General features: G+C 39.3%; 1 protein-coding gene across 1 annotated transcript; it reads left to right on the top strand.

Moving 5' to 3' along the window:
• The first annotated feature begins 11,945 nt into the window (after nt 1–11,945).
• On the top strand, nt 11,946–17,581 carry rhcga (Rh family, C glycoprotein a). The gene is made up of 11 exons (XM_034581304.1): nt 11,946–12,221; nt 13,030–13,222; nt 13,874–14,024; nt 14,181–14,328; nt 14,472–14,638; nt 14,750–14,887; nt 15,374–15,510; nt 15,662–15,786; nt 16,346–16,419; nt 16,549–16,622; nt 16,719–17,581. Exons 1-11 carry the CDS (start codon nt 11,996–11,998, stop codon nt 16,750–16,752), a joined length of 1,467 nt encoding a protein of 488 aa, XP_034437195.1. The 5' UTR covers nt 11,946–11,995; the 3' UTR covers nt 16,753–17,581.
• The last annotated feature ends 5,572 nt before the right edge of the window (nt 17,582–23,153 follow it).

The following is a 23,153-nucleotide window of genomic DNA, read 5'->3' on the forward strand; positions in this document are numbered from 1 at the left end:
TGTGTATACAAAATAACTCAACAAAGCATGAACAGATTTTGACCAAACTTGGTGTGATTATTAATTGGTTCGGTGTCTCCATATGATTAAGTTTTAAATCAATAAAAATATGGTGTGAATAACAAATTACTCTGCAAATGTTAGGACTGAAGAGACATTGTAAAGCTTACATTGATCAGAAAATGATTCCTCATCATATGTTTGGATAGCATAGTGTAGGTAAGGACCTATTAAAAATTTAATCTGAGATGACTATGTCGAAAAAGATTTCTCCTTTCAACCCTTCATCCACTCTAAGTCTGTGCATTTCACAGCCAAAACTGAAAGCACTCTTGAGTAGCGGAATCTTAAATGCTTCAAATGCTTAAGCAACGTGATGATACTCCCAGTGCACATTAGATATAAGTATGAGGAAACAAGGCAGTTAAAAATGTAATCGTACTGAGTACTATAGTAAACATGTTTCATCTAAACTCACTGACCACAGTCTCATGTAATGGCTCATCGCCACTAACTAAACAGACACACACTTTGCTGTGCATGCATCTAAAAATGTAGGCCTACCTGTATTTTTTCCGAGTTTTTATAGTGAGTGAAGTGACGAACAGTTAGGACACAAACCCGTGGTGAACACGTGGAAGACAAACGCCGATTAGATAGAACAAGTCCATGATCCATTTGTCAATATTAAACTCTACTTCCAAATTAGCAGAGAGGTGCTACACCTGCTTTGCTGTCTTAAATATTATATATATTATTATGTGCTTACTTGTGCTACTACTGAATGGAAAAAGTTGAACTTTGAATTAACAAAGCACAATTGAATTTCACAGATAGTGACAAAATTATGAAATTATTATAACTTGACAATTGAGAGAGGGATTTAAAAAAGCCCAAACAAATTATACATGGATAATGCCTCTGTAAAAACAGATTTTAAGACCTGATGAGAATAATATATTTATTTTGTTTATATAAATATATATATATATATTAATAAAATAATGTTAATCCAGTTTCAGACCCTGTAACCATATTAACAGATTAAAACTAATGATTTATCACTGTGAAACACAGGCAAATCATTATTGTCACTTCTGGAAACTTTCCACTACTTCAGGGAAATCTAAACATACATAAGTAGCTGCTTGTCTAGACAGCATTTTTGTACCTGCAGCCAAATGATCGTCACTTGTTTGACAGGATTGGTTTTGTAAAGTCTGCACTATTTTGTTGTTCGTTTACTCAAAGAACAAGAAGAATAATTTAACTGTCTATCTAATGTTACCACTTATTAGTGTAGAAAAAGATCTTCAGCAAATCAAAAAGGTTTAAAATGCTTATAGTCTTGTGAAAATGTTCTCTTGCTGTATAGTGGGCAAACCAGTCCTGACTGCAGCTGCCAGCTCATAACTACGGTTGCTGTTGGAATATCAACATCAAAACATAACATCTGAAGGACTCAAGTAGAAAAACAACCGCAAGGACAGAAAACGTTCAAATTGTTGAGACAAAAGCAAGTGACATGGTTGCGTGACAGTGACACGCCAGCTCATGGTGGGTGTGTAATGTCATGGAGAGGTTACTGTGGGTTGTTACACAACTTTCTGCAAACCGCTGTGATCCATCGCTGCTTTGTTGTCCTGAACATCCTTGGACCAGAAGATTAGTGTTCGCTCCTTTAAGCCTTATTTAATAAGGATTAAAATCAATATCACACATGATCTTTTCTGTTTATCAGAGACAATGCCTTTTCACCTGTGCAAGATGAGATGCCAACAACAATTTAATAATAGTCCAGCAGAGAATACAAAACATGAAATATAGATGGATGGACTGACAGATAGATGGATCCAGCAGGTGATTAATGGGATATATGATGTCCTCCATGTAATTCAACAGTTTGTCATCGCCTTGGTCTTCACCACATTCAAGAGCAGATGAGACGACAGTTCCCTGCAGTGATCATGTGGAGCTGACAACCTGTTCAGACGCTCATCCCCACAGCGACACATATCTGTCAGGTTGGCAGTAATTCAGGAGATTGCGGAGGCGTCTAGTTTATGACTTACCTTAAGCACGATGGACTGGATTGTGTTAAAGGCACAAGACAAAGGAGAGAACATGATTATCACTGTGCTGCCTGCTTTGCTCGGATGAGAAAGGGCGTGTTGAAGGAGGTAGAAGATTGCGTCGTCAACTCAGATCTAAAGGCCCCGGTCAGAACACTGTGGGTTGAAATAGCTGCTCACCTGCACCAGAGCAGCAATGGCAGTTCACCCTGGACTTTCCTGATGTGGGATAAGAGGACAACTGGGCTGACATCTTTGAGTGCGAATTGAGACGACTGCTTTAACGCCAGAACCAGGCAGGATGGTTTCTACAGCAGCTACTGTACTATATATACAACATTTAACAGCATAATAAACTTTTATGTGTGTAGCCTGTATTTTTATTTTTTTACCAAAATACCTAAAAAGAAAGAAAGAAAGGACAAGAAATAAAACTTGAAACAGAAGGACGATAAAAATGTTGCTCACTATTTTCTTACTATCTCCAACATTTTGGATATTTTGTAACTGGGATCTGCTTGGAAAATCATCGATTCAGTCAGAATTAGCAGGGAACTTTATGATTATCTCAAAAATAAAATAAATGGATAGAATGCTTAAAATATCTGTTAAGCAATCATAAGGTCAGTCTGGTGTGCCGTGCATTTAATTAAAACCACGCGGGAACCTCCTCTATTAACAGCCAGGCTGTTGAGGGGGGAAGAGGGTGTATTTAAACATATATACAGGGGACGTCACATTTCCCGTGACGACAGAAGGAATAAAGAGTTTTTTTCAGAGCTGCAATGAACTCAAATCCTTTGTAATTGTTTCAGAGTAGAAAGGCAAAAAATTACCCAACATGCTCCCAATTAGGCCTTAATGTCGGGTTCAAATTCTTTTCTCAGATGAAAAACACCTGCACAGAGGAGGGCGTGGCACCTGTCACTTAACACCTTTTTACTGAAGGAATGACTTGTCAGTTTTATTTCTTTCAGCTGCCTTAAGTGACTGCTCGCTCATTTGCATTTGGATCTGCTGCACCAGTCGAGCACATTCTGTTGTCACATGAGTGTCTTATGGTGTAGAGGCCCACGTCAGGATAGAAGACATAAATGTGGGGTATTGGTTGAAGAGAACATACATTATCTTGCTACACTCCAAAAAAAATGTTATTGCTCTGGATCTTGCTCCAGCACGCTCCTTCCTAATTGATTAATTTGAAAATATTATTCTGATATTAAGTCAGATATTTATGTATTTTCCTTATATAGAAATTATCTTAAATGGATTTTCATAAATTTTATAGCCTACAGAATAACGTGTAAAGTGACCTCTGTGCAATAATGTCTTGATTAAAAAAAATAATATATATACACGGTCTAACAACATAATAAACTATTATTTGTGTTGTTTTTTACCAAGTTACAAAATGTGTTAAAAGGAAATTAGATAAAGAGCATAAATGCATGAGAAAGAAAAGAGACAAAAAATGTATCAGAAAACATATGGATGATCAAACGAGCTTGAAATGTGATTTAAGGGGGAACATGGCAAACAATATCATTTAGCCTAGATGAGCGACTTAAACAAAACAGTCAGCTACAAGCTACATGTGGTCACTCTGGTGTGCTGTGCATGTATTTAAAAGCATGTGGGGTCAAATGTTGACACCGTCCAACACCGTCCAGTTTTTGCCTTAGGATGATTCCTCTTAGTCTTAAAACCTGTAGTCTTCTTCATATCATGCCACACACCCCTCACATCCCTCACATTGTTCTGCTGTTAGGAAAACTTTGAACTAATGTTGATGTTGTCTGTGGACATTCTCAGTCATCATGGTGTTGGTATATCCAAGTGCTAAAAAACAGGCCAATTGGACTTGGTTGAGTTTTTTGAAGACGTTTCACCTCTCATCCAAGAGGCTTCTTCAGTTCTAACTGACTACAGGTCATTAGGAGTCGTTGAGGTTCCTTGAGAGGCTGGACCTACCCTGCAGCTGGTTTCACTGGGAGTTGTTTATGGGGCATTAAGAGTCATTGGCCGACTCGACCCCTAGAGATACCATCTCTGAACAGGAAGTTTAAGACACTACCTATCAGCCACATACCATACAGTCCTGATTTCCATCTCCAGTGAGTTTCACAACAATTCATACCTTAGGACACATGACCCACAGTTATTGGATATGATGTTGATGTTTTCCACGAAGACATTTATATAGTGCATCATCATAGAGTTAATGTTGTTTCAATGGGGCTCACAGAGCACATCCCAGTCCGCGAACATCCCTCAGAGCATCTCGAACTTTCATGTGTACGTTTTTTGAAAAATGACAAGGCGGGCAAGCTTCTGGCCCAACAAGCCAGGGCTGTAGCTGCGTCCAGGCTTATTACAAGTATTAAATCTCCACCAGGTGTATTGAATCCTATTAAGTTTCCTAGTTGACAGCAAGGTAGTGGAGGATCTATGCAGGCCAATTTCAACAAATGAGATTATGAGTGCGATTACAGCTTTACAGAGTGGCAAATGACCTGGTCCGGATGGATTCACGGTTGAATTTTACAAGACATTCACTCCACTCCTCTCTCCAGTTTTGCGTGATATGTACAGTGCCTTGCATAAGTATTCACCCCCTTTGGACTTTTCTACATTTTGTCATGGTATAACCACAGATTAAAATTTATTTCATCGTGAGTTTATGTAATGGACCAACACAAAATAGTGCATCATTTGGAAGTGGGGGGAAATATTACATGGATTTCACAATTATTTACAAATAAAAATCTGAAAAGTGTTGAGTGCATATGTATTCACCCCCTTTACTGTGAAACCCCTAACAAAGATCTGGTGCGACCAATTGCATTCACAAGTCACATTTGCAAGTCACATAATTAGTAAATAGGGTCCACCTGTCTGCAATTTAATCTCAGTATAAATACACCTGTTCTGTGACGGACTCAGAGTTTGTTGGAGATCATTACTGAACAAACAGCATCATGAAGACCAAGGAGCTCACCAAACAGGTCAGGGATAAAGTTGTGGAGAAATATGAAGCAGGGTTAGGTTATAAAAAAATATCCAGAGCTTTGAACATCTCTCTGAGCACCATAAAATCCATCATAAGAAAATGGAAAGAATATGGCACAACCGCAAACCTACCAAGAGGAGGCCGTCCACCCAAACTGAAGAGTCGGACAAGGAGAAAATTAATCAGAGAAGCAACCAGGAGGCCCATGGTTACTCTGGAGGAGTTGCAGAGATCCACAGCTGAGGTGGGAGAATCTGTCCACAGGACAACTATTAGTCGTCTACTCCACAAATCTGGCCTTTATGGAAGAGTGGCAAGAAGAAAGCCATTGTTGAAAGGGATCCATAAAAAATCCCGTTTGGAGTTTGCCAGAAGCCATGTGGGAGACACAGCAAACATGTGGAAGAAGGTGCTCTGGTCAGATGAGACCAAAATTGAACTTTTTGGCCTCAATGCAAAACGCTATGTGTGGCGAAAACCCAACACTGCCCATCACCCTGAGCACACCATCCCAACAGTGAAATATGGTGGTGGTAGCATCATGCTGTGGGGATGCTTCTCTTCAGCAGGTACAGGGAAACTGGTCAGAATAGAGGGAAAGATGGATGGAGCCAAATACAGGGAAATCCTTGAAGAAAATCTGATGCAGTCTGCAAAAGACTTGAGACTGGGGCGGAGGTTCATCTTCCAGCAGGACAATGACCCTAAACATACAGCCAGAGCTACAAAGGAATGGTTTGGATTAAAGAATGTTAATGTCTTAAAATGGCCCAGTCAAAGCCCAGACCTCAATCCAATAGAGAATCTATGGCAAGACTTGAAGATTGCGGTTCACAGACGGTCTCCATCCAATCTGACTGAGCTTCATCTTTTTTGCCAAGAAGAATGGACAAACCTTTCCATCTCTAGATGTGCAAAGCTGGTAGAGACATACCCCAAAAGACTTGCAGCTGTAATTGCAGCGAAAGGGGGTTCTACCAAGTATTGACACAGGGGGGTGAATACTTATGCACCCAACAGATGTCAACTTTTTTGTTCTCATTATTGTTTGTGTCACAATAAAATTTATTTTGCACCTCCAAAGTACTATGCATGTTTTGTTGATCAAACGGGAAAAAGTTTATTTAAGTCTATTTGAATTCCAGTTAGTAACAGTACATAATGGGAAAAAGTCCAAGGGGGGTGAATACTTATGCAAGGCACTGTATAATGAGGCTTTGTCGCTTGACCGTCTCCCTCCAACTCTGACTAATGCTACAATTACTCTTCTCCTAAAAAAGATAAGGACCCTTTACTTTGCAGGAGGGTTAGACCCATATCACTACTAAACGTAGATGACAAATATTTTAGCACTCCGCCTCTAGCATGTTTTACCAGGGATCATTTCATCAGATCCAACAGGCTTCATGTTGGGGAGGCAAACATTCCACAGCACCAAAAGACTTTTAAACATACTTAATGTACCTATAGCTCCAGCACTCCAGAGGTGGTGGTGTCGCTGGATGCTGAGAAAGGTTTTGACAGGGTGGAGTGGGACTTTCTCTCTGAAGTGATGGACAGATTTGGTCTTTGTTCAGGTTTCATCTCCTGGGTCAACAACCCCCTTTCAGCTACACCATGGCACAAGAAAAGGTGCCTGCTATCCCATTTTCTGTTTGCTGTTGCCATTGAGCCACTGGCCATTTGGCTGCGATCTGAGGAGAAATTTGAGGGCACAATACTCGCCTGGGAAAAAATACATAAGCTGTCACTCTATGCCGATGATTTACTCCTTTACGTATTGAATCCTTATAGTCACTCCCAATAGTTTTAAACATTTTAAAACGATTTGATTTAAACTATCAGGTTATAAGCTTAATTTTGGGAAGATCTAATTGTTTTTGGTTAATAATCTAGCAGAGGGATTGCCATGTGATATAGGCCCTTTTAAGATAAAGGTAAAAGGTAAAAAAAGGTTTTACATATTTAGGTATTTTTATTACAAAATCCCTAGCGGACACTTTTAAACAGCAATTTTTTCCCTCTACTTAAAAAAGTTGAAGAGGATTTTGTCAGTTGGTGTACTCTACCACTGTGCTCTGTTCTGTTCTGCCCAAGTTCTTCTACCTTTTCCAACATATTCCTACACTTATTACAAAATGTTCTTTTGCCAAATTAGACAAATCAATATCTAATTTCGTCTGGGGCAGTAAAACGGTGCAAATTATTCATTAAGTTTTACTTATTTGTTTCTCTAAAATACAAACAACAGACAAACAGCAGCTTATAAATGTAACCGAAACAATGTTCACTTCTTAGTCACCTGCCCAGTCAGTCAGACTGAGGCACATGATGCCTGTCACACCTCCGGATGCATGTGCATGAACTTTAGTGGCGTGATGAACCATGTGAGAGACAAAGATGCCGTTTGACAAAGTCGGAGTTCTGTCTCCTCTTCAGATTGTAGCACTGTGACTGAGGGTTATCACTGAGTCAGATCGTCCTCAGGAGTGTTCCTTCATTTTCTGTCACCAAGAAAAGGCCGACTGGCTGACGCTCTCATATCTCTGCGGCATCTGATTGTGTTACGTACTGTCCCTGCCCCATTCTTTGGTTAGTCACACTTCATACAAAAAGTATGAAACACTTAATTACCTTTCATTTCTCTGACCCAACACAAAGTAAAGAAGTTAATAAGCCCTGTCATAACGATCAGTTTCACATCCTGGTATTGCTTCTTATATGTCTGTCATCTCACAATAGAAAATATTTTGCAATGAAGTGCAATGAAGTATCAAACGCAAATTGATTCCAAAGTCAACAATACATTCATCATGTGAAAAGGAATTTTTTAATAAAATTTTGTTATGATTTATTACTTTTTGACTTGCAGGTTTGACATTGTTTTCCAAACAGACCGTGACAAATCAGTAAATTTGTGCACACACCATATGTGAGCAATATGTGTATGTGTGTGTACAGTTACATTTTTTCTGAAAAACACTTGCTTGTGTGTGTTTAGTCTTTTTTCAGTCTGGTGTCTTCAGACGTTGTACAAGTGTTAGTAGGTAACTGGCCTGGCATGTGTTTCACCTCTCATGGGAGGTTTCAGGTATTTAACGTATGGGGGTCTGTACCTGTGTTGGGAGTTGTTTTATTAACCAGGCTGATCGTTGACCAACGTACACTTGTACAACTTCTGAAGATCTTGTTTTAGATTCAGCTCTGGTGAAAGGGAACAAACCTGAAGAGCTTTGTCGTTTGAATAGTTGTCGTGCATCGAACTGTGTCTCACTTACCTGTGGAGTGACAGCAGCTCATAATATCTCCAGGCGCATCATTCTTTGGCTCGGAGTGCCCAAGGCAGAGTACAGCACAGCATGTGACAGAGAACATTGTTGAAATGCCTGCTGCAGATAAGATCTGAAACCTCCATGCTGCCCTCCTGTCACATGTTTAAACACTACGAAGTGAAAATGTTTAAAGGCAACACTTTATCACCACTGTTGTCCTTCATAAATTTATATTCCTTGAATTTATTTTGGAAAGATTGTAGTTATTTCTGGTTTCCTGCAGCGTTCATTTAAAATGGTTTGTTTATTCAAATGTTCCTGAAAGGCAGAACCTTTTACTTAAAGTTGACCTTTCTGTGACAGAGCCTTGAAAATAACCTTGTGGTCAAACAACATTCTTTGTCCTCTCTTTCTCCACTGTCTTTTTGAGAACTTGTTGAATCTGAAGCTTGAACATTGAAGGAATCAGTCGTTTGGTTGAATTGGTCGACAGTGAGGTTTCACGATGCTGCTTCGTTTTAAAGAAGATTAAAAAGGATCTGCTCCTTTAGTTTTATTTGAGTTCTGACAAGAGTCTTTTTCTTCATGCCTTAAAGTTTGTAGTACCGTAACCAGCTGTCTTCATACTTTTACTAGAGAGATTGCAGATATTTGTTATTATGGGTTAGAGTGTGTCGACTAAAAGGCAAACATGGTAACCATTTATATCTAATTGTACAACAATAAAGAGTGATGGCACATTGACACCGATTTTAGATTCAGGAGCTGATGGCGTCTAAACTACAGTCAACACTTACAAACCTGTTTGTATCTAATAACTATGGAAACCCATCTCCAGCAAGTAAAGACAAAACTAAGCAATGGAAATTATAAAGATAAAATGATCAGATACTTTCAGATAGATTTTAACTGTTATGATATATAACTTATAATTTCCGCATACAATGACTGTTTTAATGACTTGTGAGAGTAGTAGTGGATTTAAACATCAGCATGCTGACAGGTGTCATGGCCGACGTGATTCCGTGGAAATATGGTTTGTAGTTATGATGATTTTTTCTGCTTGCTTCCTGATCATGTGAGCCGGTGCTCTGTGGTGTCACATGCAGAACCTGCAATGTCACGCCACAGGATATTTTAACGTTCAACCTGAGATTGGAAGAACTGGTTTTAGATTCTACCCTCACAAATCAAACAAGCTGAGAGTTGCTTTTGCTTGAGGATTTTAAAAGCCTGCAGATTACACCGCTATTTTTTTCCCACTCGCACTCTTTTTAAATGTGACTCTAATTGCCTGTGAATTTCCTGTGTCCATGCCTGTATTTAAATTATATGTGTTTCTTTTTCACACATGAAAGCGGGACTATAATCTCAAGTATTAGAACTGAACAATGATTATTGTCAGTAGTTTGTGAATTTAACTTCTGATCCTTCTGTGTGTTTTTATTAACCTTAATTTTCTATAATTTTCTTAAAATGTGCCATTAGCAACATTTTGTGAATCTGTAGGTTCAGTGAGTTGATTTGATTTGTTTGAGTTGATGTATTTGTATTATTTAAATGTTGTTACTGTGCAGCTAAAACAGTCAGTACAACCTAACAGTTCAAACATCCTGGAAAGACAAGATACTGACTCATGAATTTTCATTAATCAATAAATGAAAATTCACTGTCCTTACAAATCTTTTTACATTATGTCTATATTATATTTGACAGGAATCTTAATCCTCTTCTGTATTTATGTGAGTGTTTGCAGACCTGTTGCTGTGGGCTGGTAAAACCTGCAAAGACCAGCGATGCACTGCATTGAAATATTATCTAAAGGGAGGATCTTTGTTACAGATAACATCTGGAATGTTCTTTGTATTACAGAGACACCGTGAGTGCACCATATGACATATGATGAATCCTTAGAGTAGCATCTCTCGGGTTTCTGTTCTCTGATAATCATCGAGACAGGAAAACATAGGATGGATGGAGGACACTGAGGGAGGAGCGGGCATGTGATGCACGTGTACGACTACGTCTTTGTTCCTTTCACATGACAGAAAGGTGCACTTGTGTACAGAGGCAACTGGACTTGTTTGTAGGTAGGGAGTCTCGTGATTCCATTCCGATTCAGAGGGCTACGACTTGATTATGAAACGATTATCGATGCATCTCTAAGCATCAAAGAATAATATTTCTGTACATGATTATTTCTTTCATCACTATGTGACTAGCAGAGGTGTGCATCTTCACTAACCTCATGATTTGTGCTTTATAAAGTATTTTAGACTGTTATTGTTATTACAAGTTTGCCGTAATTAAAAAAATACGGTTTTGAATTCTATAATCAGACTATACTCTATCATGGTGGCCCCGTCTGGCCCAGAGCAGATTTGTATAAAAACCTGCAGAATCATATTTCTGTTCCTGGATAAATGGGGCATCTGGGGTAAATTGTAGCTTGAATAGATTTGCCTTATATAAGTAAGTATGCTATAATGCATCATAGCATACTTACTTATATAAGGCAAATCTATTCAAGCTACAATTTATGATTCTATAATTATACTAAGCTTAGTAATCAGTGATACAATTTGCAGGGTACATCTGATGATCCAAGAAAATCTGTTGGAATGGAGAGAGTGGCACCACTGTACAGTTTTCTAAGAGAAGTCTTTCTGCTGACACCAAAACACTGTGCTTCACATAAAGCATATCGCCAAACATTTTTCCTCCCAAATTATTGGAAAAAACTGAATGAAGCGTCTGTCTACCCCAGACAAGCTGTTGTTTGCGTGGTTCGATGAATGACTCTGTTTTCGGTGTGAAAAACTGGCTGAAGTAAACACCACGCTGTTTTCCCTGGAGGAGAGGATAAATGCGTTGGAAAGCAAAGCCCCAGTGTGGAGGAGTTGAAGCTGAAAAGACGGCGCACAATCCCCAAATTACGTTAAGAGCTAAACTAAAGAGAAACGTCATTGCTAACTGCTAAGCTAAGTAACTTGCAGATCTGAATAGCGTGTAAACAACTGTGGGATTAGCACAGGTATATTTTGGTATAGGCTTACTAACAATTGATATTAATAAATAAAGTATTAGTAATAATAACTATATTAATTATTATTATTTGTGTTTATTAATGTTCAGTAAAGTGAAAAAAATTATTGGATCTGCACCAAAATGTAACCTCCTTGGTGCAGAGTGAACATTCAGAGCATTATCGCAGATGAATGAGTTACATTTTGTACATGAACATCTTCATCATTACACACTGTTTATTGATAGTGTTTTACTGTCTTTGACTTTGACCGCCATTTTTAAACATTTTGTAAAAACTGCTAGAAGTTGCAATATCAAAATAATGCTAATCATATCAAGTTAATTCACACAACTCTGTCAGTACTATGCAATTTCCATTATAGGTGTTAATGACTTTATTTTCCTAGGGAAATTTGGTCTAAGAGGCCAGAACAGCATGAGTGGAGGTAGAGAGCAGGTAAGGAGTGGTTTACCTCCTCCCAGGTATGAGTTCCCACCCCCTGTGAATGAGCTGCAAAGTGGGGCACACCTCCCCACAGCTCCATAAATACCTGCTACCTGGTGACAGCAGAGGAAGAGGAGCACAGCCCAGCAGTGACCAGAGAATCGTCAACATGGGGAACTGTGCTGACTGCATGAGGAATTTCTTTGGCCGGACAAAGAACACCAACGTGCGTATCAGTCTGCCGGCCGTCTGCTTGGTCTGGCAGATTGCTATGATTGTGCTGTTTGGAGTTTTCATCCGCTATGATGAGGAGTCAGACACCCACTGGGCAGAGCACAAAAGGGACCACAACATCACCAGTGACATTGAAAATGACTTCTATTTCAGATATCCCAGTAAGTTCAGCGATTGATCCTCTGTGATGATAAATGCAGCTGTCATTTTGATGATCATGGGTGTTTCACTCACAAGGGCTGTTGGTTGTGCACACACACTTAACTTTGTACTTCCTCTAATGTTTTTCCATTCATGGTAAATAGATGACTATGAATTTCTAATTTCCTTCTTAATGTTTATGTAAAATTTCATATTTCTCACAGCTGGAATCATGTTGTGTCAGCTTTAGTCTGTCCTGGTTTCCTGTTCACTGCTGGATCTAACCACATCACAAAATGATGTTACATTCAAATGCCGATGGTCATAGAAAAAATACATAAATTATGATATGAATAGAAATCAAATATAATGTTCTTTTTAAAAACAGGCAGTTTTATCACATGAATCTAGATTGGGATCAAGGAAAGGCAAATTCAAGAAATTCTGCTTCAAATGTTTCAAACGACCTCCTTTACTTTGACACAATACACATGTATGTATTATGTGTATATTTTTATATGATTGTTTTTCTGGGTTCACATGTGATAGTCTGGCATCGAATGTATAATTGTATTTTGCCTGTCAATACTTTGCAATTTGAAAGAATCTTAACATGCAACTATAAGAATATATGGGAAATATGTAATTGAAAATGAATATAAGAAACCTAAACTTTGCATTTAAATAATCCGAGTCGAAAATTAAAGACACTGTCAACTGATGTTCTATTTAATTTTGAGATATGCAACTGACTTTGTGTGAATACAGCTCGATACATCTTGATGATCATCGATTGATTGATTCATGTTTAATTCTCCGTCCCTCCAGGCTTCCAGGACGTCCATGTCATGATCTTTGTTGGCTTCGGTTTCCTCATGACGTTCCTGAAAAAATACAGCTTTGGCGCCGTTGGCTTCAACTTCATGATTGCCTCCTTCGGTTTGCAGTGGGCCCTTCTCATGCAGGGCTGGTTCCACGCCCTCGACCCGGCTACTGGAAAAATCCACATCGGAGTTGAGAGGTGAGCCAGAGGAAATGTTTATTTTGTGCAGTGTCAGTCATTCGGTAAACTGGAAGAAGCCAGGTGGACTGCACAGGTGTGTTGCATAAGTCAAAATGTTCCCTCATTCTTTAACCGCTCGAGGTCAGGGTGTGGACTTCACAGCTCTTTGTTGCCTGCTCCTCGTTTCCTCTTCCTACTTCCGCTGCTATAAGTTTGACAGCCCTGAATATCTGTTGGTGGTCGGGTTTGTCCCAGCTACTGTCAAAGGAGGGATGAAACTGGGAGCGGCTCCTCATCATTGGCGAATTCCAGTGCCTTGAGCCTGGGACCAGCCTGTGCACTAGCCACGTGATTCCCCCTCCTGCTGAAGTTCTACCTATTATTATAAATATTGCACCCACCGTCCGCTCGGGGCAACTCTTGACTTCCCTGGCGGTATTAGGCGGCTTGCGGGTTGTACGTTGAGTGCCCATAGCTATGTAGTAGCTGTTCATTGCTTCTAAATAAATACTTTTTTGAACCAGACCGACTCTACCATCTCTACCTAAGGAAAAAAGAACACGACAGGTTGCATTGTACATACTGAGGTCAAGGTTTGCCTGGTTCAGCCTCACTTAAATGATCTGGTCGTATTCACCCATTTCTTGTTGTCGTCCTCGTCCCACACAGTATGATCAACGCCGACTTCTGCTGTGCCGGCACTCTGATCGCCTACGGTGCCCTGCTGGGAAAAACGAGTCCTGTCCAGCTGTTGGTTGTCACCTTATTTGGCGTCACGCTCTTTGCTGTGGAGGAGTACATCATCCTCAGCCTACTTCATGTGAGTCTCACCAAACACAATCACGTTGAAGTTTTATCCAGTTCCAATGTGTTGTATTAATTGTCCAAAGGGATAATTTTCCGTCAGACATTGTAGGTTGTATTTTGTGCTGCTGCTGTGTATCTACCGTTGAGTGAAATCTTAATGTGTCCACAGTGCAGAGATGCTGGAGGCTCCATGGTCATCCACGCCTTTGGAGGATACTATGGTTTGGCCATTTCATGGGTCCTGTACCGACCACACCTGAATCAAAGCAAAAGCCTCAATGGATCCGTCTACCACTCGGATGTATTTGCTATGATCGGTGAGTGATTGACTGATTCATGATTTAAACTTCCATAACTTTTAGCCTCACACACAGGATTTTCTCATATGATTCAGATCTATAAGCTTGACTGTAAAAATCCAACGGTTGGATGGTTTAATTGACGTTCTTCCCCCTCACAGGTACACTGTTCCTGTGGATGTTCTGGCCCAGTTTCAACTCGGCCATCACGGACCACGGCGACGGACAGCACAGAGCCGCCATCAACACTTACCTCGCCCTCGCCTCCTCTGTGCTCACCACGGTGGCCATTTCCAGCATGTCTGACAAGAAAGGAAAACTAGACATGGTAACAACATGGAAAAACACCCACAAGCCAACTGAAGAACAGTCATGGTTTATCATTCATATTTGTCTATTACTCATGTCCTCTTGTCTAACCCGCTGTCTCACCTGACAGGTCCATATCCAGAATGCCACTCTGGCTGGTGGTGTTGCCATGGGGACAGCGGCAGAGTTCATGATCACTCCTTATGGTTCACTCATCGTGGGTTTCTGCTGCGGCATTATCTCCACATTCGGCTACCTGTTTGTCACGGTGAGACTCCGCCTACTGACTTATGATCTGTCTGCACGGTAAAGCTGTCATCCTAAAGCGAATTAACATGAATGGCGCAACATGAAAGCAGACAAGGGCAATTATATGTTGAAACAATTTGTGGTTTGCATTCTGGGAAAATAACTGGCTGACAATAAGTGGTGAGAGATATTGTCAAAATAATTTAATAAAATAATTAAAGGTGTTGCAGACTCCTAACATGATACTTTGCATGACTTTGTTCTGTGGTTTTAAGGTGATTTTGCAAGTTTAAAATGAATATGACCCGTACTGATTTAGGGGAAATGGGAAGAGATTACATATTTTTACACCAGAATTATGAGCCTATTCATATAATTACTTGTAGAATTATAGAAGATTTATCTAAAAAATGAAAGCTACACTGGACTTGAATGGAAATTTGACCTCAGTGTTTTTAAATCGTACAGATCACTAATTAACATATGACTGTTTTCTCATTCTCAGCCCTTCTTAGAGAAATATCTGAAACTCCAGGATACATGTGGCATCCACAACCTGCACGCTGTGCCAGGGATGCTGGGCGGCTTCATAGGTGCCATCGTTGCTGCAGCGGCCACTGAGTCTGTCTATAGCAAAGAGGGGTAAGTGACCGAAACAGACATATATCATTTGTTAAATCAAGTACTGTTATTGCTTCTATTCACAGACATGTTTTCAGTTTCTTCTCAGTGAAAGGTCCTTTTTTTGAAAATCTGGCTTACAAAGGTTTATTTTTTTATTTTTTCTGTCCAGGTTGATCAACACATTTGACTTTGTAGGCGATTTTGCAGACAGGTCTCCTGGGACACAGGGAGGCTTCCAGGCGGCTGGCACATGTGTAGCTATTGCATTTGGACTTGTAGGAGGCGGGGTTGTCGGTGAGTATTAAAAAATGAGCGGTGTCAAGGACTCAAGTAACATAGAGAAAACAAATACTGTAGAAAATGAAAAAGTAAATCATAATAGCCTACTCTTTACCTTGGGATACTCCCTGAGCCAAACCAATACACTAAGATATCTAATTATTTATCTTTTTATTTACCCTTTGTAAAATCTCCCTTTCTTTGTTTTCCTAATATTTTCTTGTTTCATTTTAGTTGATTATTATTGTTATTATTGTATTGTACATTTATTGTATCTTCTCATCTTACCTCAATGTCTTAATCAGATGTATAAATATAATATATTTTAAAAATTAAAAATATTTTCTCGACTTTGAGAAAATGTTATGATAATAAAAATAATGATAATAGTGATACTTCTCAACCATCAAACTGACAAAGTGCTCTTAAACATTAAAACTGTTATGTCACAGAATGTAGTTTGTAATTAGGACAGCCACATTTTAAAGTGTTCTTTTAAATGCAAAATCGTTGCAGAATTCTTGCTCAATGTTTATTATATATCTAAATTTATTTTTTTTGTCTCTGTTTAAAGGTCTCATCCTGAGGCTCCCTATCTGGGGCGATCCCGCTGATGACAACTGCTATGACGATGAAGTGTACTGGGAGGTGAGAGTGGTTTTCTACCACTAGATGGTGGTCTCGCCATGTAACTAGAGAGGAAAGAAACGTCAGTTGTTTCAAGTGAGATCACTGACTCTCTGCCTCATGATCCGATCCCGTCTGTTGTTGTTTCAGGTCCCTGAGGATGAGGATTCCATCCCGCCTGTTTTGGAGTACAACAACCACATGATACACAAGCACCAAGACATGTAAGCTCACTCACACATGCATGTCCTCATGCACCGTGTTCTCACCTTCAGTTATTCATTCATTCATTTTTTTGTTGTCCTTATTTCTTTCAACAGATCTGAGTCAAACTTCTCCGTGGAGCAAAGTTAGAGCGGCACAACAGGAGATCGACCCTCTCATGTCACCTTGAACTTGATATAACTGTGAAACAACACAAAGAAATGAAGGAGCAAACCTCAACAATGAGCTATTCAAAATTTTAAGTTATAACCAAGCTGCATAAAGCAGTGACCAAAAATATATAGACAAAATATCTGAAGAGCAAGTATTGCTCTCGAAATACATTTTAAACTGGAATCACTTTCTAATTTATTTTGAAAGAAGCTTTATATACACTGAGTCAATGCAGTGTGATGAGAAGATAAAGACAAGGTGTTTATTTTCTATAAGCTAAGTTATAATGCACCGAAGAACTGAGAGATACTGTTAACGAGTTTGGAAACACATTGGTGTCTACATAAAAGTAAGTCCTTCTTTTAAAGGACTAAACAACACTCGGAAGTCTCACCTTTTGATTGCGAAAGTTATCATTAATAATGATTGCAAATGTATTTTATTTAAAATATTTTGCATAAAAAGCCTTTAGAAATCAAAGTTACTTGTGCTGCTAAACTAAGCAGTCTTTGAACTCTACTACCTATTTCTTTCAAACTATATGTATAGGTCTTTGTAAGTTGTATATACAAATCCAGTCCACTTTTTGTTTGTTGCATAAATGACTTGTTGTTCAAATAGACGTTGTGAGTAACTGTAGTAACTGTAATACAATTGTTAGTAGTTTGCTTGATGTAGTGTTGAATGTTACCTCTGATACACTATATATGATTGTGTTTTACAAATCTGCTTATTGTATTATTCAAATAGTTTCTGTTTCGAGTAGCTGATAAACTCAAATTAAGAATAAAGTTCTTTTGTCCTTGCTCTCATGTTCTTGTTCTCATTTTTAAAGACACACGATGAAAAGAAAATAATATCCATTCAGCATATTGCGTGGCTAACATAAGCTGCTTTCAGACATTCGTTCAGTCACGCACTGAACTCCGGACATTCTCTAGTGGCGCTGTATGTGTGAACGCAACTGTCCAAGTGAGAGCCTCCTGACTTTCTCCGACTGGACCCCTAGAGTCCGCAGAAAGTCCAGAGGATGCGAGAATGCAGCATCGATCCTCCACAAGATTCATCAGGAGTGAGTGGGCATGTTGATAAAGTTTGTAACAGGTGAAAGACACAAAAAGAAAAATATATCTCTGGATAAAAAAGAGTGATGGTCACATTCAGTTCCAGGAAGTGGGAGGAGGGAGCTGGAACTTTGTCAGATGCAGAATACCTGAATGAACTGAGCTTCTTTTGATGTAATTGTGGTTTTACTGCCTTGTCACACACTTGTGTCAGTCTTATATTAATCCATAATCCCCAATATAGATAATTTATAAATGAATCTGTAATTAAACATTAATAAATTAATCTGTAAACTAAATGCATTTTTATAAAAAATATGACAGATATGTGGGATCCCAACATTAGTGTTTGCTTGAATTATTGAAAAAAAAAAAAAAACTCCAGTTGATGTGAATAAGTGAGAGAGCCTTTTTTTGAGGTGGAGGGCCGAAGATCAGAACTTACACACTTATATCATATGCCTTTAATCATGAGGATATTTATTTTGGTTCCAAAAATAATTTATATATATTTCACATCACTCTGACTTAATCTTATTAGACCTGAGGTTTTCCACTGTGACACCAGGTATCAAGCGTTTTTCATTCTCTCCCCATGAACAAGAATTTAAAACCACAACCTTCACTCAGGAGCAAAAATCTAAAAAGTCTTGACACGTAAAAGAAATAATAATGTCATGATAATTATCAATAACACCTGTATCATTATACATTTTTTTCTATAGCCTAACCAAAAAAAAGATTATTTCATAAAAAACATTTGCATATTAGAAGATTTTAAGTTTGGATTGTGCTTGCATTATAGTGTCAATAAAGTTTAGCCAAAACAGATGAACTTAGAAATTCCCTCAATAGTCTCAGAGCTAATCATTAAAATGATCACTTTTTAATTTTCAAAAGTTTTTAGACGTTTTCCAGTGCACAAAGAAATGTGTCAATATTCCAATGTCTCTTTGAGATGTTTACACAGCGAGGTGGGTACGACATGGTGTTAGATTTATTAACAATCACGTAAACAGATGCTGCTATTTCAGCATATTTTATTATCAATTTCAATAAATGTCAATGACGTAACTTATTTGGAATAAATGGTGAATTGTACTATACCACTCAAAGCGCTTTACAGTACAGTTTTGCTGGTCACCCATTGCCCAAGTACACTTCAGCATGCGGAATGGGGAGATGGGGATGGAACCACCGTCCTTCTGGTAAGTGGACAACCCACTCTATCTCCTGATCCACAGCTGCTCGTATAATGATATTTCATGGAAAGATTCCAGTTATATAAAAATGAAAAACATACATCCTCCAGCAAATTTAATCTAAATCTGGCTTCTCAGGAAACTTGGAGCACTGGTTGATTTGTAGCCTCCAGTGAGAGACAAATAGCTAATATCACTAAGTGTCATGAGTTTTTCACAGTAATAGAGGCTCAGTAATGTTAGTCTGTGCAGCATAAAGGACTCAAATCAGAACATGGGCTTCAGTCTTTGTTTCCCCTGTTAAAAAGAAGACAGACACATAAAGGAGCTTGACTCAAGTCCAGTCTTTTTCTTGTTGTTTTTATTCCTAAAGTGCACAGAGAGTATCACTGTAACAGAGATGTTGATGATGTTAAATCTGTGTGTAGACAGGTCTTGCTGGGACCTGATGCCGGACGACAGTGGACGCAGCTCCTCTTGTGAATCATAAGACCCTGGGGAGAGTGTTTGTGAAACCACTTGGTCTGCCATTGTCCTCCTGGGACTGGCCTCCTCTGAAAAGCTGCAGAAAGCCTGTAATCAGATTAAAGGTTGCTGGGAAGGGGAGGAGGGATTTTTTTGAGGAACAGCAAAGAGGTTGTGGAAGTTCTCCAATCAGTACCTGCCATTGAAGTGCAGAAGAGGGGCTAAATAACGCAGCAGGAGGGGAGGCGGGAGCCAAGCTGGAGGGACAAATTGGCCTGTTGTTGGAGGATAATGGGACAATGAGGGAGGGGACTATAATCAGTGTGTATAGAGTGGGAGAGAATAGGTGCAATGGGAAAAAGAGGAGACTGAAGAACTCCAAAGGCAGCGGCCTTGTCCAATCCTGCCCTGGCAATTATATCACCTTTGTGAGCTGATTGGAGCAGGCTACAGATTCCATCTGGGCCAATAGATGGATGCAAAAACCTGCATTTTCTCACTGTCCTCACCGAGTGGTCTCTAAGGGACATTGAGTGAGATATCAGGGGCTCTTGTGGTCTTACTAAGACTCATTAGTAAAAAGAACCACATGACGATGACAATCCATCAGTTTACATTCTTTTGTCATTTGAAAAATAAAAACACAAGGCCGAAGATGCTTATTGTTCTTTTTAAACTGTCGTTAAACACTTGTGATCATGTTTTGAGGAGTAACCCCTCAAATTAACCTCCCAGACATCCTCATGGTCCAGGGCTTGTAAAGCTGATGTCATATCACCGGACGTCCCACTGAGCTCTGAGCTGCACCAGTCTCCTTTCTGTCATTGTGATCACTCATCAAACAGCAATTGGCCGAACACCAGGCATCACTAAAGGCCAGTCACTTTTTCTTTATTCATTTGACAAGAGTCCATTTGTTGGGGTCAAAGGGGAGTCTCAGGGGAGAAGACCTCTCAGCCGGCCACTGCTGAGGAGGAGAGGCAAAGAAATCACCATTCATAGCAGGGGAGAGCTTTGATTCAGCCACAAAGGCCCCAGTTCAAACCAGAGCTGCTTTAAACCATGAGAGGCAAGGAAACTGAATGGTTTGGTTAATGTAGTGCTCCACCTGCCCCTAATTAGAGCACAAGACTAAGTGTTTGATTGCCATTAGGATCATTGCTTAGTTTTGGGATTATCGTACATGTTGAACATTTTGAATATACATCCGTGTACCAGTAAAAAAATCCTCTTTGAAGCCTGTTTGATAATAACATGAAGAGAAAAGTGGAGAAGAAATGAAATCAAAGAAAGAGAAAGGACTGAGCCGTTCGAGTTTCATTTCACTTCCATCACACAATAATAACTCCCAGATCAACATCTAAACTATACTTTACAACAGACAGTGCCTGTACAAGCATTAAAACATTTCTCTGTTTACGTTGTACATGTTTTTTTTATTTAAAAGTCCCTCCCATTTTTTTTTTCTTTCTTTCCAAAGCAGGTTTGGGTGTAAAGGAAATACTGTGAAAATATCAAGATATCACTGCGGCTATGCATGCTCCTCTGGCCTTGATCACTGGCAACCAAATGGTTCACTCAAAGGCTCTAACAGCTACGGAGAGCTGGAGGCAGGGGCAGCGGGATTCATTGGCTCTGGACACTGATAAACCACGGATGGTCACCTTGACACCACCAGATGATCCGGGAGTTTCCACCTTGCCCAGGCCCAATGCTCCAGGGTTTATCTCTGCACCAAATCCAACCAGAGCATTTCGTCAGCATTTCACTGTTTTCCTGTTCAGCTCATTTCAGCGCTGACTGACCATCGCTGAAAATGTGAGTTTTAGCAAGCTACAGCAGTCAGCCACAATCCATGTGGTTGGCTTGGGTGTGTGGCACTCATCAACGGTCAACCAATCAGAAGAGAGGCTCAGACTCAAACTTCAAAATAAAACACCAGAAAATTGTCAACCCTGGGACCTTTAATTAGACCGAAAAACATTTAATCCTTTTTTGTTTCTCAGACGTATTGTGTCACATGGACATAGAAAGGTCTTCACAGTCCTGTGACCTTCTCATTATTATGCCGCTGTTTGTGTTTGACAAGGCCGTGTCAAACATGCAGTTTGAGCATGTCAGCACAGAGGGTTTGGTTTTTCTCTTACGCAACATGAAAAAAAACCTATTGTGTTATATAACTGGGAGCAATGACATGGACCATAAAAGGAGCAAGCTCTCAGAGTTTGGGGCCTTTTTGAATCGGTTTCAGATGTACTACTTCATGGTCTGGTGTCAATAGAATGTAGAATTTACTAATAGTTGAAACATGAGATATCAAAATCTCCATGTGTGAAATTGTCCAAAGTAAGAACTTTGAGTAGTGTAGTACTAGTGCTGCTCACACCTCTGATACAATTACTTCTCTACTGAAATCCTAACCTTTTCCTCATGTGCAAATCATTTTGAATAATTTCAAGAGCACTTGTATGTAGAGTGGTAATGTTTAAGAATTTACATAGTTTTACATTAAACCTCAATTAACCGTATGACAGCTTTAAGTGTAGCACTATCCAACCAGGTACATTCACTTTATATGACTGAGCGTTGGCAAACTGTCAAATGCTAAATACTGTAGGTAGCTGTGCTTTCTAGCTATTTATCTAGTAAAATAAAACAACTACCAGCAACGATACCTATTTAGCACAACACTACAACAAACATAAAATACTTTAAAACAAAAACAAGCTTTAGTAATAATAAGAGTACTAATAAGAATACTAATAGGCTTCCCCTGTCACAAATGATTAGTCTACAAATGCTCTGCATGCGAATGAACACGGGGAACAGCGTCTCCACTGTCCAACTGGGCTGGTATCGCCACTGTGTTCCCAAATTGATTCAACTACGATCAACGAGGTCTCGATTCAAGTTCCAATTTGATTTGATTCGATATCGATTGAGTTAAGGATATTTCATTTTACAATACCAATTTTACCTGGATAAGAAAGGAATTCTCAGAGAACTATATGTGTAAACTGTGCAAGGAAATCTCTAACTTGGTGCATTATTCAAAATATTAAGGTAGGCCTGTTACGATCTGTTGATTGTGATAAATGATCTTGTCAATGATCAATCAAAAATATTAAAATAGGGCTGCAGCGTGCCACGCGGAAGCACACAAGTAGGTAATGAGTTCCAGTAAGGAAGCTGTCAGCAGACGACTCTGCAATTCAACACTAATTATTTTTAATGCTAGTGTCATTCACTAAAATATGTTAAAAAACAAGTTTAACAGCCCAGTTTGCTTCAGTAAATGGACAAACTGTGAGGGTTAGGGTTAACCCTCACCTGGAGACTTTGACTTGGTCGTCCTCTGAGTAGTGTTTTGGTTTAGTAGTGTTATTGTTATATAAATCTAGTTGATCAACAGAGCTGGACCAAGAATGGACCCTTGGGGAACTCCACACGTCATTGCTGTTTGTTGAGCTCCGTAAGGACCAACTGATACAAAATAGTTTCTACCCTGCAGATAAGATTTGAACCAATTGAGAACAGTACCAGAGAGTCCTACCCAGTTTTCCAGTCTTTCCAGTAGTATTGTGTGGTTAACTCCATCGAATGAGATCCAGTGGTACTAAGACAGACACTTTGCTATTATCTGTAT

This window comes from Hippoglossus hippoglossus, chromosome 3, assembly GCF_009819705.1.
Source record: "Hippoglossus hippoglossus isolate fHipHip1 chromosome 3, fHipHip1.pri, whole genome shotgun sequence".
In the NCBI taxonomy this organism is placed as follows: domain Eukaryota; kingdom Metazoa; phylum Chordata; class Actinopteri; order Pleuronectiformes; family Pleuronectidae; genus Hippoglossus; species Hippoglossus hippoglossus.

Bases quoted from the DNA above. Each gene is read 5' to 3' on its own strand.
- rhcga (XM_034581304.1), top strand. From the start codon at position 11,996: ATGGGGAACTGTGCTGACTGCATGAGGAATTTCTTTGGCCGGACAAAG. The intron at 16,420-16,548 runs GTGAGAGTGGTT...TTGTTGTTTCAG, and splicing joins ACGATGAAGTGTACTGGGAG to GTCCCTGAGGATGAGGATTC. The intron at 16,623-16,718 runs GTAAGCTCACTC...TTCTTTCAACAG, and splicing joins ATACACAAGCACCAAGACAT to ATCTGAGTCAAACTTCTCCG.